This window comes from Harpia harpyja, chromosome 10 (genome assembly GCF_026419915.1).
Source record: "Harpia harpyja isolate bHarHar1 chromosome 10, bHarHar1 primary haplotype, whole genome shotgun sequence".
In the NCBI taxonomy this organism is placed as follows: Eukaryota; Metazoa; Chordata; class Aves; order Accipitriformes; family Accipitridae; genus Harpia; species Harpia harpyja.
The window spans coordinates 12,897,046-12,911,552 of record NC_068949.1 but is presented as its reverse complement, the minus strand read 5'-3'; the positions used below and the strand labels follow the sequence as shown (position 1 = coordinate 12,911,552).

At 41.0% G+C, this 14,507-nt stretch overlaps 1 protein-coding gene across 25 annotated transcripts in view; it reads right to left on the bottom strand.

Moving 5' to 3' along the window:
* ANK3 (ankyrin 3) overlaps window positions 1-14,507 on the bottom strand; it is a 388,642-nt gene that overhangs the window by 63,469 nt on the left and 310,666 nt on the right. For 24 of the 25 annotated variants that reach the window (XM_052800053.1, XM_052800057.1, XM_052800054.1 and 21 more), the window contains 3 exons: window positions 11,045-11,168; window positions 8,018-8,120; window positions 1,944-2,050 (listed from right to left, as the gene is read on the bottom strand). In XM_052800053.1, the coding sequence (XP_052656013.1) occupies window positions 1,944-2,050; window positions 8,018-8,120; window positions 11,045-11,168 (334 nt within the window). Of the gene's footprint in view, window positions 1-1,943; window positions 2,051-8,017; window positions 8,121-11,044; window positions 11,169-12,646; window positions 13,022-14,507 lie in introns of those variants that run through there. The other variant, XM_052800066.1, reaches the window with a different exon arrangement.

Below are 14,507 nucleotides of genomic sequence, written 5' to 3'. Positions count from 1 at the left end.
AAATATAAGTGGCAAGAGTAACTCATGTCAAATGAATTTCACTTCCTTCTTTGACAGGGTAACTTACCCAGTGGATGTGTGGAAGTACTGTCTTGGTATTTCAGTAAGCAGTAGAGGTACAGTATAGATAAGGTAAGTACACAATCATCTGAGAAGTTACCTCAAAAGAGATACCATCAGTGCTTTACTGTTAAACTGAAAGGAAACTTCAAGCGGAGATTTCACTGTGCTGTCCTGGGCCAGGTACTAAGCTAATGTCTTCATTAGCTTCTGAAAAGTCTTTGGAAAATAGGATCAGAATTAAAAGCTATCTTGCTAAAATGGAAAAAGGGTCTGGAACCAACAAACTGAAATACCCTAAAGGCAAATGCAAACAGAGGGAAGAAGCCAAACACATAAGCACAAAACATAGAAAAAATAACCAGACCGCAGATTTTCAGAAAAGAACCGAGAAATTCTAGCAAACATCCCTCAACAGAAACTGCAGTTACTAAAATGATAATTCTCATTGTGGGATTGCTTAAGATTAAGCGTGTCGTGTCAGACCAAAGAGGTAGCGATCCCGGCTTAGAAAGAAGCTATCATGAACATGGGGAGAGCCGGAGGACAGCAGCAAGATTGTATTGAAATGTGGAAAGCACCACCTAGGAGGATCTGGGACATTTTAGTCTATAAAAGAGAGGACTACATGTCTTCCAACATATAAAACATTGTTAAGAGACCAGTAAGATATTCTTATGGATACGACAAGAAACAGGCTTAATCTGCAGCAAAGAAATTTTAAGTTGAATATCAGTGGAGGAAATATCGTAACAACGGATAATGAACTCCTGAAGCTGGGGGACTATAGAATCTCTTATGTTTAGTGACTATGAAGAAATTAAATATATTTCAGGAATGGCTTAACTACATTTTATCCTGCTATAATGCAAATGGGTGGACTACTAGCTCTCTGTGGCCCTTTGCTGACATACCTTTCTGCGATAACCAACAGAATTCAGCTTTTCATACTGCAATTCTTGAAATTTCAACTTTAGCATTGACCATATGCAGTGTTTTATCAGCTCTGGACCTAAAAATCCACCGTTGTATAGATCTGTTCAGCAGAAGCAAGTGTTGATATGTATTATGGGATTGTAGCTTTAGATTTGTAGGACTTGCTGCTGTTTTGGAACTGAAATCTTTTGGTATGTGCTGCACTCGTTTTCATTATAAGAATGTAACTAGTCACAAAATGGGGAAGTAAATTAAAAAGGATGTGAAATTTTATGTCCTGATCTGGAATATTAAACAACAAATATTTATACTAGACAATCTCATATGCAATAATTCCTTTCAGTTACACATTTGTTTGTAGATTTTTACAATACACATTCAAACATTACTACTATTGCATTTAAATCAAGTCTACTGTCAAGAAGCACCACAACTACAGTGATGACTCATAAATAAATGAATAGTACCACTAAAATCAAACTACAGATACTGAAGAATAGGCAGGAGTTTGGAGGTATAAATAAAATAAGAGGTTAAATTAAAAACCCCCATTTTTTCCTCTAGGAAAGAACAGAAAGCATAACATTATGTCTCTGATTTCATATTCCAAATAATTTAATACAATTCAAACAAAATCACCTTATGACACTTAAAAGCAAAGCATATGCAACAGAAAAGCAAAACAGGACTATTAAAAAGAAGCCTGTGGGACTGCAATGTTTTTGCATTCAGAAAATTAAGAGCAGAAGCAAGTTTTTGTTTTGATATGCAAGAATTTAGACTGACTCCTGCTATTAAGCACCCTCCTTGAAGTCAGGGTGAATGTTGCCACTAGCTCCAACTGGAGCAGGAATAGGCATGTTATTAGCCATTACAGCAGGCTGTATTCTTCAGCTAACAATACACTACCACATTTAAAGAAAAAGGAAATCTGTTAAGTGACCTACCCAGAATGGATGGGACTTGAAACAAGGTTGACATTGTCCAAGGTGTCTGCAGCCCAGCTATAGTGTCTGAGGGAATCAGAATCAAACTCCCTTTGAAACGTCAGGTGCTTAAAACATAATAAAAAAGAGATGAGTTGAAATTTAAAATTAACATGAAAAACAGTTGTCTTAAATGCAAGCTTGTTAATATAATTCTATTAAATTTAAATCTGGCCCCTTTGCACATAACAGTGCTGATATCCCAGGTGTTAAATTACTGGAAATCCCGTAACAGAAACATGGAATCCACAGACAAACTAATCTTATGTACCTTCAGACATTCTTTTTGCCTGCTTTTCCCACTTCCTTCAGTTACAACTATGTCTCTCTCAATCTTTACTTACATGTGCAAGGTTAAAAATATTGAAAAAATTATTACCATTTGTACAGCAATCATACACCATACAGACAGGCAGTATAATATTCCCCCACAGAAAACGCCATTGGATAGATCCTTATTCGAGCAGAACCTGTGAATAACTTCACTGAGAGTTTAATTGAAGCCATGAATGCATGACCAAGCTCCCGGTGGGAGGAGAGTTTAGTTTGTCTTTGTACACGTACAACCAACACGAACACTGTTTTCTGGGGTGCCACTGCCCCTACTCATCTCTATAAAAATAGCTTTAACCCTGTGAAGCGCTGGCACACTGGTGCTATAATTAACTGCCCCATCTGACAGACACTGTCATAATTTGTTTTTTGCTGCCGCCCATAGACATGCGCATGCACACTCGTGCATCCTGTGCCCAGCAACAAGGTCTCACACTATAAATCCTCTTATCTGTGTAGCAAAGCCATTCTAGTAAAATATTCTTTTTTCTTTGGTTCTTTTTTCCTAGGAAATTAAACAAATGAATTCTTCAAATAATGTATGCCCATATTTCCAGGGTGATATGAAAGCTTCTAAACAATTTAAGAAGCACCATGAGAAGTTACATCAATAAAACTAAGTCAAGAAGCTATCACGCAATACACACAGACTATCTTCACCCAAGATGGTGTTAAAGATGTCAGTGTTTCCTGTAAGTAGGTTTTCTGCTTACAGGCAAATACATCGAGAGAGTGCAGTCTGTTAAGAGTAAAACCTCATGGGCTGTTTTCAAATCAAATTCTGTGGGTTCAAGTCAAACCTGAGCCAAGCACACACTTCTAGCCAGGGAAGTTTTGTTATTTCTACCTTTCTTTTTTTTTTCTTTTTTTTTAAATGTACTGGCACACAGAGGTAGTGCAAATGAATTATTTTGAATGGAAATACCAGCATTAGTAGTAAATCTGGCAAAGACAGTCATAAACACACAAAAATATTTCTGTTGAGAAGCTTCCGCAAGATAAGCAAGCAGATAGTGCTGTTGTTGGCCAGAACCTGCAACCCTCCCATCACTCTGGGGTTTCCAAAAAACTTCTCACTTTAGACATTTCTTTTATTTCAAATGAGCATCCCAGGTCTCCTTCCAAAAACCACTGACATTATAATTTACTGCCAATCAATAGAAATATCTGCAGGGTACAACTTTGCTCTGTCACCCGTCCAACACTGTGGCACATGGCTCGATGCCTCCTCCTTTTGCTACCTTAACTCTTTTATTAGAATCTTTCATTAAACTTTTTGCTGTAAGATGCGTACTTGAGGCCTGATGGTTCAAGCACAGACAACAACAATAATGGGCAAACTTGCATATGTTAAACACCAAAACAGACCATCAGATATAAAAGATAAAATGAATGCCATTAAAACAATAGCAATTAAGCAATGGCAGTGCATTTAATGAGCACCATTTTGAAAAATGTATCATAATTTAGTTTAATGAAGACAGTTTTCTAACTCCTTCCAATAGAACACTAGGGATTCTCCTACTTTTCCTGAAGATCCCGCAGTTTAGGCAGGAAAGCCATCGCTGTGGATTTCTGCTATTTCAAGTGATCTAACTTTGTAAGAGCTCATACTGAGTACATTATTACTTTTGATACCAAACAGTGTAAGATCCAGACAGTTGGTCTCAGAAGTTGTAAAAATTTAAATAAGGAAAAATAAATTTATTCCTTTGCTCAGTGATTATCATCAAAAATAGGACAAAACAAAGAAACAAAGAAATGTGTAGAAACAACACCACAATTTGGTGTTTGTCATTCAAATGCCTGCTAAGCCATAACAGTGTCACTGCACTGAGGTCCAGGCACGCACGAGGACACATACATCAACAAATAAACGTGGGATTGTGTTTGCTGTAACAGATGAAAAACGCCAAAGTTCCTTCAGCAGTGTGATACAGAAAACTAAACGTAGGGCCACATAATTTCCAAGGAAATACCACCACTCTAAAATAATCTATAGATAGAGGTGCTACTATGCTCACCAAGTTGCTGTATGTTTGCCTACACATACATAGGGTTCCTTGGTCTATTCCCTTGTCCTGAGATACTGTCTGTATATCAGGTGACCGTATTTTTTGATGCATTCCTTTCTGACAAAGTGCACTCAAACAGATCTCTTGGACATATTTACAGCCAGCAAAAGCACACAGCCTGCAGCCAATAATTTTGGCAGAGAAACAGAGTAGGAAAAGCTAAGAGCTGGACACATGCATCTTACATGCAGCACACATCTGTTGATCTCATTTTGTCAGTCTGTTGAGGTGCTGGATTTTCCAGGCAGGCAAAAAAAACCTTCCTGTGTAAGTTGCAATATAAGCAGTCCAGAAGATGGTGCATCATCAGTGACATCAAATCACAGGATTCATCCTGCATTTGGTCAGGTCCCAGTGTTCCCTCCCTGGACCAAGGGAGATTAAATATGCACTGCTAAAGGGTGTGGCATCATTAGATGCAAATGCATATATAAAAATACTGATGGTTCTGCTGGCAAGGATTCTGCTAGTTGCATAACTGAATATCCAGGCTGTGTAATATCAGAGTTTAGCAAACAGAAGTATTTAGGCTTCCTCCCAGATGAATTTATCCATACAGAAGAGATTCAGCAAGCTGCTATGTAACAGACAGCCTGATTCACCCTAACTTTGGCTCATTAAATTCAGAGGCTGATGAAAATTATTCCATGGAGAAAGTCATTCAGATTTGGTCTGAGTTGCTGCATCCATGGTAACGCACCAGGACACAGCAATTTTAACTTAGCTCCAGGCACGTTATGAGGTACAGTATGGCCTGGACTCAGACTTCCCTGTTCAACAGGGCCAGCAATAAACCACCGAATGCAAACAATGGAGAATATCAAGACTTATCAGGGAATTATTAGAAACTCTTCTCTAATACCTAATGTGTCATGCTGACAGTCAGGTTCAGTAAAGATTGGTTTCAAATCTTCCTCATTTGACTCTTTTTAGAGTCCCAAGTCTCCCAGTGATCTTGGGGAGAGGTGGCCATGGGATCTTCTATTTTAACCTGATCAAGAGGTTGACAAATGCCCCTTACTCTTTTATATACTTATATTTGTGATAAAATTAATTCCCTTTACTATGAGAATTTGCTGTTGTCATGACCTCCAGACAGGTCTGAGCTTTACAAAAGAAGAGCAATGGCATATGCAGATAGGCAATGGCTCACTCCTTCAAAGGAGCGTGATACCCCAAAACAGCCTTAACTCCCATCAGTTTCCGGGTGGACTTTTAGGATATTCGTTTTGACCCACAATGATCTTTGTTCCTCTGAATTCCATTGTTGGAACATAAGGTGGTTTTTTCCCCTGCTTTCTACTGCCATAGCAGAGATTATCTAGAAGCCCAGTAATGTACAGGGGGAGGGATGGGAAGAAGAGAGGCAGGGGTATTCTCCATCTCCCCAGTACACTCCTCCTGCTTCCGCCGAAGAGCTGTAAAGCTTACCACCATAGGGCTGGGCTGGGCTGAAGAACGCGGGAATTCCAGAGGATGGATATATTTTTTATCAGGACCTTGAGGTTTGCAGAAGCCGTAGCAGAAAGCTTTAGCTGGGCTCCCTTTTTCATGAAGTTTGTTGCTTCACTGTCATTTCTTTTTCAGGGGATCATGGTTTTACTAACCTCTCAAGACAGGACTGACATTTTTTTCCACTACCACCTTCACCATTCCTGATCCCCTCCTGAACTTGAGAAACTTGAAGTTTGTCTAGAAGATTAAGATTAGAATAACATTTACAACTAGACTGTCAGCAAGGCCTCCAGCCTGGCTTCATTTTACATGACAAATTTGGACCAGCACTGAACTGCAACAATTGCACAATCATTGCTGGACAAAAACTGGAATCACAAAAATATGAAGACTAAAAATGCAATGAAAACAGCCTACACTAGTGCTCAGCACCAGCACTAGAAGGTTTTCATAGTTGTTGCCTTCTCAGCTCAGGAACCAGCACTGCAAGAGATCCTCTAGAAAGCAGAGAGGTCCATGACCACTCGTAGAGGATATGAAGTTTGGCCTAAAGTAGAGCTCCTGTACATGATGTGGTGTCACTGCAACACCTCCATGTACAGATAAGTAATTCTTATATTTCTAGTGGAATTTTGTAATACAAAACAGGTTAATGGTGCACACTTTGGACAATGTTCTTTAGGAGTTATTCAGCATAGTGCTGGTTTTAAGTCTTGTTATGTGGTCAAATGCACCCTAGCTGCTAAATCAATGCCATCTACTTTGATGGTCATCACAAAAATGGCCAGAATCATAAAACAATGTAATGTGTTCTCAGACTGAAGAGCCTTCCTCTCCTCTGAAATTTCCATCATATCAAGAAGGCTTAATGAAGGCTTAGGAGTAGGAAGTGTCGGAGTAACTTCAGGTTCTCAGCCCCAAAATATCATTTCTTGTTCCCAGTGCCAGTAGTTGCAGATTTTATTTTCTAACTTCAAAACAAACAAAAGCAACAAAATTAATGCTATGCAATGTTCAGAAATTCTCCCTAGCTGGCCGTTGCAAATCAAGGTTATTGGATGTTTACAGCATTTCCTTTGAAAGTAACAACCTAATAATAAACATTCAGTTGCTAAAGGCAGAATCCAATTTCTGCCATTGGCATAAAGCTACCAAAACTGTGTGCAAAAGCTGTAACAAAACTGGAAAATTTATACTATGCTAGAATTTACAGACTAATACAATCAAAGTTTAAAATGCATGAGTCCTGCTCTGTGGACCCTTTCCCCCATGAAAGCATCCTCTGAGATCAATAACCCCCCATGCAGGAATAATTGCTGCTGCTGAGAGGTACCTCTGTGAAAATGGCAGCAGAAAACCTCCGTTTCATTACAATCCACCTTATGCTCTTCCAGGACATAAACAACAGTTCCACTCCACAGTCCTTTAATTCCCAAGTAAAGATTTCTATGTGAATTTTTATTCAACTTCCTAGCAGATCTCTGGCTTCTGTGTATCAAGAAACTCTTGAGTAATTCAGTTAGATTTGAAAATCTGAAGCAAGTCTACCAAGCAAAATGCTGAGGAACTTAGAAACAAAGCATACAGTACCTCGTCATCTCCAGCATTAGCTTTTGGAAACACTTTCCCACGCTATAATCAGGTCAAAAGATTCTGCTTTTGTTGTATTAGTCATTGCACAAATGTTTGGAAGATACATAAACTGGCTAGTGCATAATAGCTTAATCTTTACAAGGCCAAATTCTTCCCAAGGGTGGAAAAACAAGGACAGCAGTTGGAGTCCCCTCCATGAGGCGAACGTATTCCCTGGGCTATACAGTACAGACAAAGGTTGCTTAGTGTGAAACACATTGCTCCCTCAAAGCACTCTAAGGATACACATAACATTAAGCTCACAGATACTCCCATTGACTTCAATGGACAACCCCATACTCAGAAACCTAACTGGTCCCTTAAAGACTCCTTTGGTTTGGGACCCCATCACCCTGTCTCTTGCAGGATCAAAACCATAATGTGGTAAACCCACAATTTCTTTTTCTCAGTTCCTTTCTTCTCCCTTTTCCATAGTTAAGAGAGTAGCAATAGTCTCTGCAAGCACGGCTGAGGGCTGCAGCCTGTCATCCTCTATAAATATGAAGCACAAATACCTGGTGGCAGAGACACAGCACATACCTGATCCTTTGCTGGTACCAGCAGTTCTTCAATCATCATGCTGTCTCGGGCATAAGAACTTCTGTTCAGCGTGTAGGACCTATCCGAACTGAAGGAGCGGAGGCTGTTGTATTTACCATTTATCATAGAAAGTGCAGATGACAATGAGATGAACAAAAAATAAAAATAAAAAAATTAATACATGCAACTTCCAGGGATAGCATAAGATGGCAAAACATACATAACCTGTGAAATAAATACAAGGGAAAAAAATGGAATAGTAAGTATTTGACTACGGTAAATATCCCCTTCCCTACAATATACACAAGTAAAATCACAACAGATGTTTACTGCTTTGGCAGTAATGCTGTGGCTTTAGAATAAATCTAGAAAAGTGTATTCAAGTATTTAGATGAACTTTGATAAATGTCTTCATGCCCTAATCCTGAAAGGAGACCCACGAGAGCAGGTCCCGGGGGAGCTGTGGAGAGGTTACAGCGCCTGCCCATACGGCTCAGACTGCTGAAGCAGGTTTAACTAAGAGCAAGTCTTATGTGTTGCCATTCTCTTTGTGGCTGAACCACTTTTGACTTTATTATACACTGTAGTTATTCATTTAGTTAGAAAAAAGGATAATAATTTTGAAATGAAAGAAGAAAGAGAAGAAATTTGTTTATTGATGATTAAATACAGATTCCAATGCTTTGGGGATTATTTTGTGCATGTTAGACTATTTAGAAATAACTATGATCTCTCTGAATGTATTGCAATTAAATCAATGTAGAAGTGTGTTACACTTAACCCTGGAAGATACATTATGGTATGTGCTAAAAACATGCTGCAGGCCTAGACATGCTTGCTACGTGACAGAAAATAAAGTAGTAAAAAACGTGAATTAATAAAAAGCAACATCCAACAACATATTACACTTCTGAATTAGTGACACTTTTTAGACTCAAAACTCTACAACTTGTTTCATGCATTTTGTAGTTGCTAATCGAACTTTTCTAGTCCCTTAGCACACGTTCCTCCTTGTGCTGGAAGTAGAACTGGGATCTTAATTACACACCGTAGGCATACGTTAAGCAGACTTTTACATGATAAAGGGCATAAAGAAATCAAGTGATATTTGTTATAACAGAGGGATATTCTCTAAGGCTGAGCCCAACCCCCGACCCCAAAATAAAAGCATGTCACTTTCCAATGCTGAATAAAATGAAGATGAGCAATGGCAGCAGCAGAAAGATGTAACACGATGCCATGCCTTCTTACCTGACTTTTGGACTAAAGCAATTTACAGTGGAAAAGAAACAGGAGAAATAGAAAGCAAAGAATCAGACAGGAGAAGCAAGATGTTATGGCTGGATGGCTTATATATTTCATGTGTTTATTTCTTAATGTTACACTCAGAATCAGTAATAAGATACATCCACAAAATACTTTTTGCTAAATAAAATACTTCACAGGAAAAACACTGTATGTGTCTCCTCTGAGCATAACATGTGCAATGTAAAAAATGAGTCACGCAGCAACAAATAGTAATGGCACTGCTGAAATCAGAAGCATGGGAATATTAGATTTCTCTCAAAGAAAAGGTAACATGAGGTTGAACCCTCAGATCTACCTAACAGACCCTGACTGTGAAATTCTCCTCTCCCACCTGCACAGTGAGAATTTAGACATGTGCAGGAAGACTACTGTAATGAGTAAAAGGTGTCCTATAAATCAGTGCCCAGCTCTGTACACAAAGCGCACTCCCTCTCCACCATCACAGTGGTACTTCAGGACTGACCACATCTGATCGTGCTCTACAATGACCTTGCTCACGTCAACTTCTGTTTAAAAGCAGCATGTCAGCTTTGTTAACTAAGTTTACAAAGGCATAAGGTTCTCCCTTCAGATCTGTTTTGCTGATTTTCTAGCTAATGGACTATTTAAACGTGTTTTGGCATTCCTCGTGAATGTATTATCACATAAATACTTATTAACTTACCTAAAAATTGTAAGTGAAGCAAAACACTGCTGGGCACTACTAAAGAGCAAATCTGCACTGCATGCTTGCATTTCTAATGCCACCGAAACAAGTAAGACTGAAGGGTAGACATCTAAGCTTTACCTTATGGGAGTTGCCATTTGCTGTTAGACAACGAACTCACTTTTTAAAACAGATCTTTAAACTACAGCATAGGAAGAAGTCCTCAGGGCTCCAGCTTATGAGGTTTAATTATTAGCTTCAGTACGATTCAACTGTCAGTAAATACACTGCAAATCCACAGCTATGGAAGTAGACTCTGCTCATACAGCTTTAATTGTTTTGAGCAAGGCACATTGCAGGCTTTAGCAAAATGAAATCTAAAACGTTGATCTAGAAACACCTGAGTTGAAATCAACATTAGTCAGATATTATATTAAGTTTACAATATTCTATCAGGTTCACAGAAACTTTGGCCTGTTTCCTGTAACACATAATCCGTTCCCTGTCAAATGAAACCCAAATTGAGGGCACACCTGCTTTTTTATTTTGGGGAGCATTTTTCTTTAATATTGGCTATCTCGGTTGGATTACTCACTAGCACCTTTAAAGAAACAGAAGCACCAAAATAGCAAAATGATTGTCATTCAGTTTTTCTGGCATTTACATTCTTTGGCTAAATTAGTCCATTAAGGAACACCCTAATGTATCAATCTGACCACCAGCAGTGAAGAGAAACAGTGGTTTTGCTGGCTGTTCTAGATCAGTTTCTAGACCAGTTGCAAACTGCTAGCAAAGAGGTGCCTTGGAGATGTTCAGAGCATGAGCAGATACCAGAAAAAGTGAATAGTTAGTTTTCTGTATCATTGCTGTAAGAAGCCAACATGAATAAAGAATATGAAATAAAACTGCAGTGAACATATGCTTTAAAGGCGCAGTATTATCGTAACACGGAAGTACACCCCCTCTACTTTGTTTCGAAATAGACTCCAGCTTTGTGTGAAAGAGCGCACTTGGTTTGCAAAAACTGGTAACTGTAGTGACACGCAAACGTGAGAAAACAGCAAATACAATACCTGGCAGAGCGGGCGCCCAGGCTAAAGCCCATGTATCCTTCAGCAGGCAAAGAATCATCTCCCAACTCCTTCAGATCTTGGGGTCCGAGGTATTTGTCCGTATCACCTGTCATTGCATCCTCACCTGCCAGTACAAAAGCCAGGCTGAAATCAGAAGCTACGTGTATTGTAAAAGTTTATGCGCTTAGTAAGTCATAACGCCCTTCTCTGCTCGCCAACAAGGAATCAATCCCGTCACCCCCACTTTCCCTAAGGCTCTTTCCATGTAGTACGTCCATCATCCGCCTGAGAAAATAATTTTATCGGGGGCAAACATAAACAGCCAAACTCCACCTTGACGTAAATCCAATAAAGTTATATGAGAGATGACTTTTGCCCAATCGTTTAAGCAAGCTAAAGGGTTCTTCTGTATTTCGCACCACTGCATTCACTTTTGCTTTCCTTACCAAAATGCCCGCCTGACAAACTAAAGTTAGGTTATTCGGTATGAAGAAACAAAACAAAACTAACAAACAAACACACACTTGGCTGTGAGAGACAGCCTGTTTGCCCACCAGTACTGAAAAGTGCAGCAAGCTTGAATGGACGCTGAGTAAGAGAAGAGGCCCGCCTTCCTTCCACCCTAGGTATTTCTCAGTAACTTTTGCAAGTTTGAATGCAAGAGGGGATTTCTTTTTTCTCATTAAAAAACCCAACCAAACAAAAAGCTTCACACTCCCAGGTTGATTTTCTGAGGGTAAGTACTTCAGGAAGCCTCTTCACCCCACAGCCAGCTGGGGGTGGAGGGCAGGGCTCCGGCGCAGCCCCGCGGCAGCAGAACAAAGGCTTGCGCCCAGCGAGCGAGCGCTGCCACTCGGTGTGTCCACCGGCCTAACCCCTCCCCAGCCATACGGTTACCCCCGGGGAAAACGGCAGACGTAGGGGATAGGCGGACATCGACGGGGAAGTAGGTGGTTAGGGAGTTTTAGAAAAAAACGAAAGGAAGGAAAGTTAAAGCTTCGGAGAGGAGGGCAGGCGCTGCAAAGGGTTAACGGAGCAGCTCGCTCTCGCTGGGAGCATTTGCATACCATTACATCATGCAAACCTACATTCCTGCATTGACAGAGCAAGTCCAAAATATGCCTTTTGCGGTTGCAGGGTTTGGTTTTTTGCCTGTTCCCTCAACAACACAGAGCAGAGCGAGCTCCCTGTAAGCTCCTTACTCGCCGACATTCACGCTCTCCTCCTTTGTTGCGAAGGCATTTTAGGTGTGTAAAAGTTGCACAACAGAGAAGTTTAACAGGGTGTTCTCGAAGGTAACTGACTCCGCCAGCCCAGCTACACGTTTCCCACTTTCATTCAAGGAGTTTAGACTAGTTTCCATTCACTTAACTCAGGAAACCACAGGCGAGCTCTGGTTTTCAACTAACAATCAATTCTAAAAATACCCCTTCAGCTACTGCTTTGCAAACGGCAAACAGACCAACTTTCTCCTCCAGCCCAGCAACAACCAGTATTTTAAGCAACAGTTTAAAAGCTAAAATGTTCATAATATACCAGAAAGCATTCAAAAAACCAGAAACAGAAACATTATATATTAAGTTAAATTTTAAAAAGTCTTACTGTTTTGGAAAGCCATTTTCACCAGTCTGGTCTATAAGAATTTTTTCCCTGGTGTTTCCAAGAATTCCTATTAGTCCTATTAGTCCTTAAGCAGTGATTTAGAGTTAATCTCCAACCCAGCACAAGCAAACTAATCCCTGTGGGTCATATTCGCTTTCCACACAACAACTGAGATCTTCTTAACATCTTGATCTCTTCGTATGTATTTTAGGACATGTGCATCTTTGTCCTCTCAACTCAGATCAAAGTTCTTTGCAAATATGAAACAAAATGAAACATAATGACTACGGTTTAAAAAAAAAAAAAAATCCCCTTTTAATCACTCCGCAGACATCCCTTTAAAGCTTCTGCTGATTGGATTACAGCCTCCCTTGGCAAGCCTCTTGAATGGTGACATAAATGCAGGCACTCCAGTTATTTGTATGTAAATAGGGGTGCTGCGAGGGTGTAGTTTTTCTGTAACTTGATCCCGGGGCTGAGCAGGGAGCGCGGGGCTGCCGGGCTGCGGGGAAGGGCGCTGCGCTCCGCCCGCCCTCGCCGGGGCCGGGGGCCTCCTCCCGCGCCCCCGCTCGTCCCCGCTGCCATCCCCGGCCGCTCAGGCGAGAGGTGAGCCCCAGCCGCCCTGTGGGTGCCGGTGGCGGGGGCTGGGTGCTGCCCCCGCTCCCTCTCCGCCCTCCAGCGTGGGGTGCTTGAGTCCAGAGAGAAGAATGAGGAGCCTGAGAAAAACGGACTGCAGCTTGGGAGGTGACGAGGTGGCCCAGAGCCGGTGAGAGATACGGGCAACTTTAAGCAACTGCTAACTGGGCCGGTAAATTTGGAAACTTCTGCCCTTACAACGCCTGAAGGCAAGCGCTGCGCCGCTGTAAGGAACAGACGAGGCGTTTTCTTGAGGAGCATCATTTGTCAAAGGCAAGGTGGAGAATGATAAACTATTCCAGTTGAGCTGCAAAATACATTAGATGTTATCCTGCTCTGCAGCTAATCCAGCCAGAGCAGGATTACTCTGATGAAATGCGCTCATCAAAGGAAAAGCTGCATCTAGGAGTGGTAATTTCAAAGAATTCCAGACATTGTTTGTGATCGTGGGAGGCTGGAGCAAAATGGGTGGCGCACGTTTCAGCAATCCCACTCTGTTTAATTAGGTGCCACAGCCTAATCTTCTGCGTTTCAGGTAACGAGCCCACTGTTTGCTCACAGCATTCTCTATTCCTGCAGAGAGAGGTCCCACGGGAAAGTGAAGACGAAATTAATCTCCGAACACAAACTACAGAGGAATGCCCCAAAAAGTGAGGCATCGATGAGAAACCACCAAAGGAGGAGAATGCTGCATTGCTTTGCTGCCATTGCCATCCTTCCCTTCATAATATGTTACAAGTTGAAGAAAGATGAATGTCACTGTTAAGAGTGGGCAAACATAGCTACCACAAGTACAGGAAACAGTTCGAAATCCAGGAAAGAATAGCAGCAGTAGGTCAAAGCAAAGGCCCATCAGTTCTAGTATACCCTGTCTCTGACAGCAGCCACACCTCACAGAAGAATAGCAACATGAAACAGTGGAAGTCCTCTGGGACATTTTTCTAGCTGGCAGTGATTTAAGCATGTATTTTCTAAACCTGCAAGAGGTTTGCATAGTCATGAACAGAGGTTTTTTTCCCCTTTTAGATTCTTCCCGTTACACTTTGAACTCGTATAAACTTTCTGCATCCCCACACACCATGGATGTGTGTAAGGAGTCACACAATTCAACTACCTGTTGGAGGAAGAGCAGCCCTTTTAAGCTGAATCTGCCTCTTGCTGGTTTCACTGATGCCCCCTGCTCTTGGACTTCTGGAGAGGCAGCAAGCATTACTGCTCACTTTGC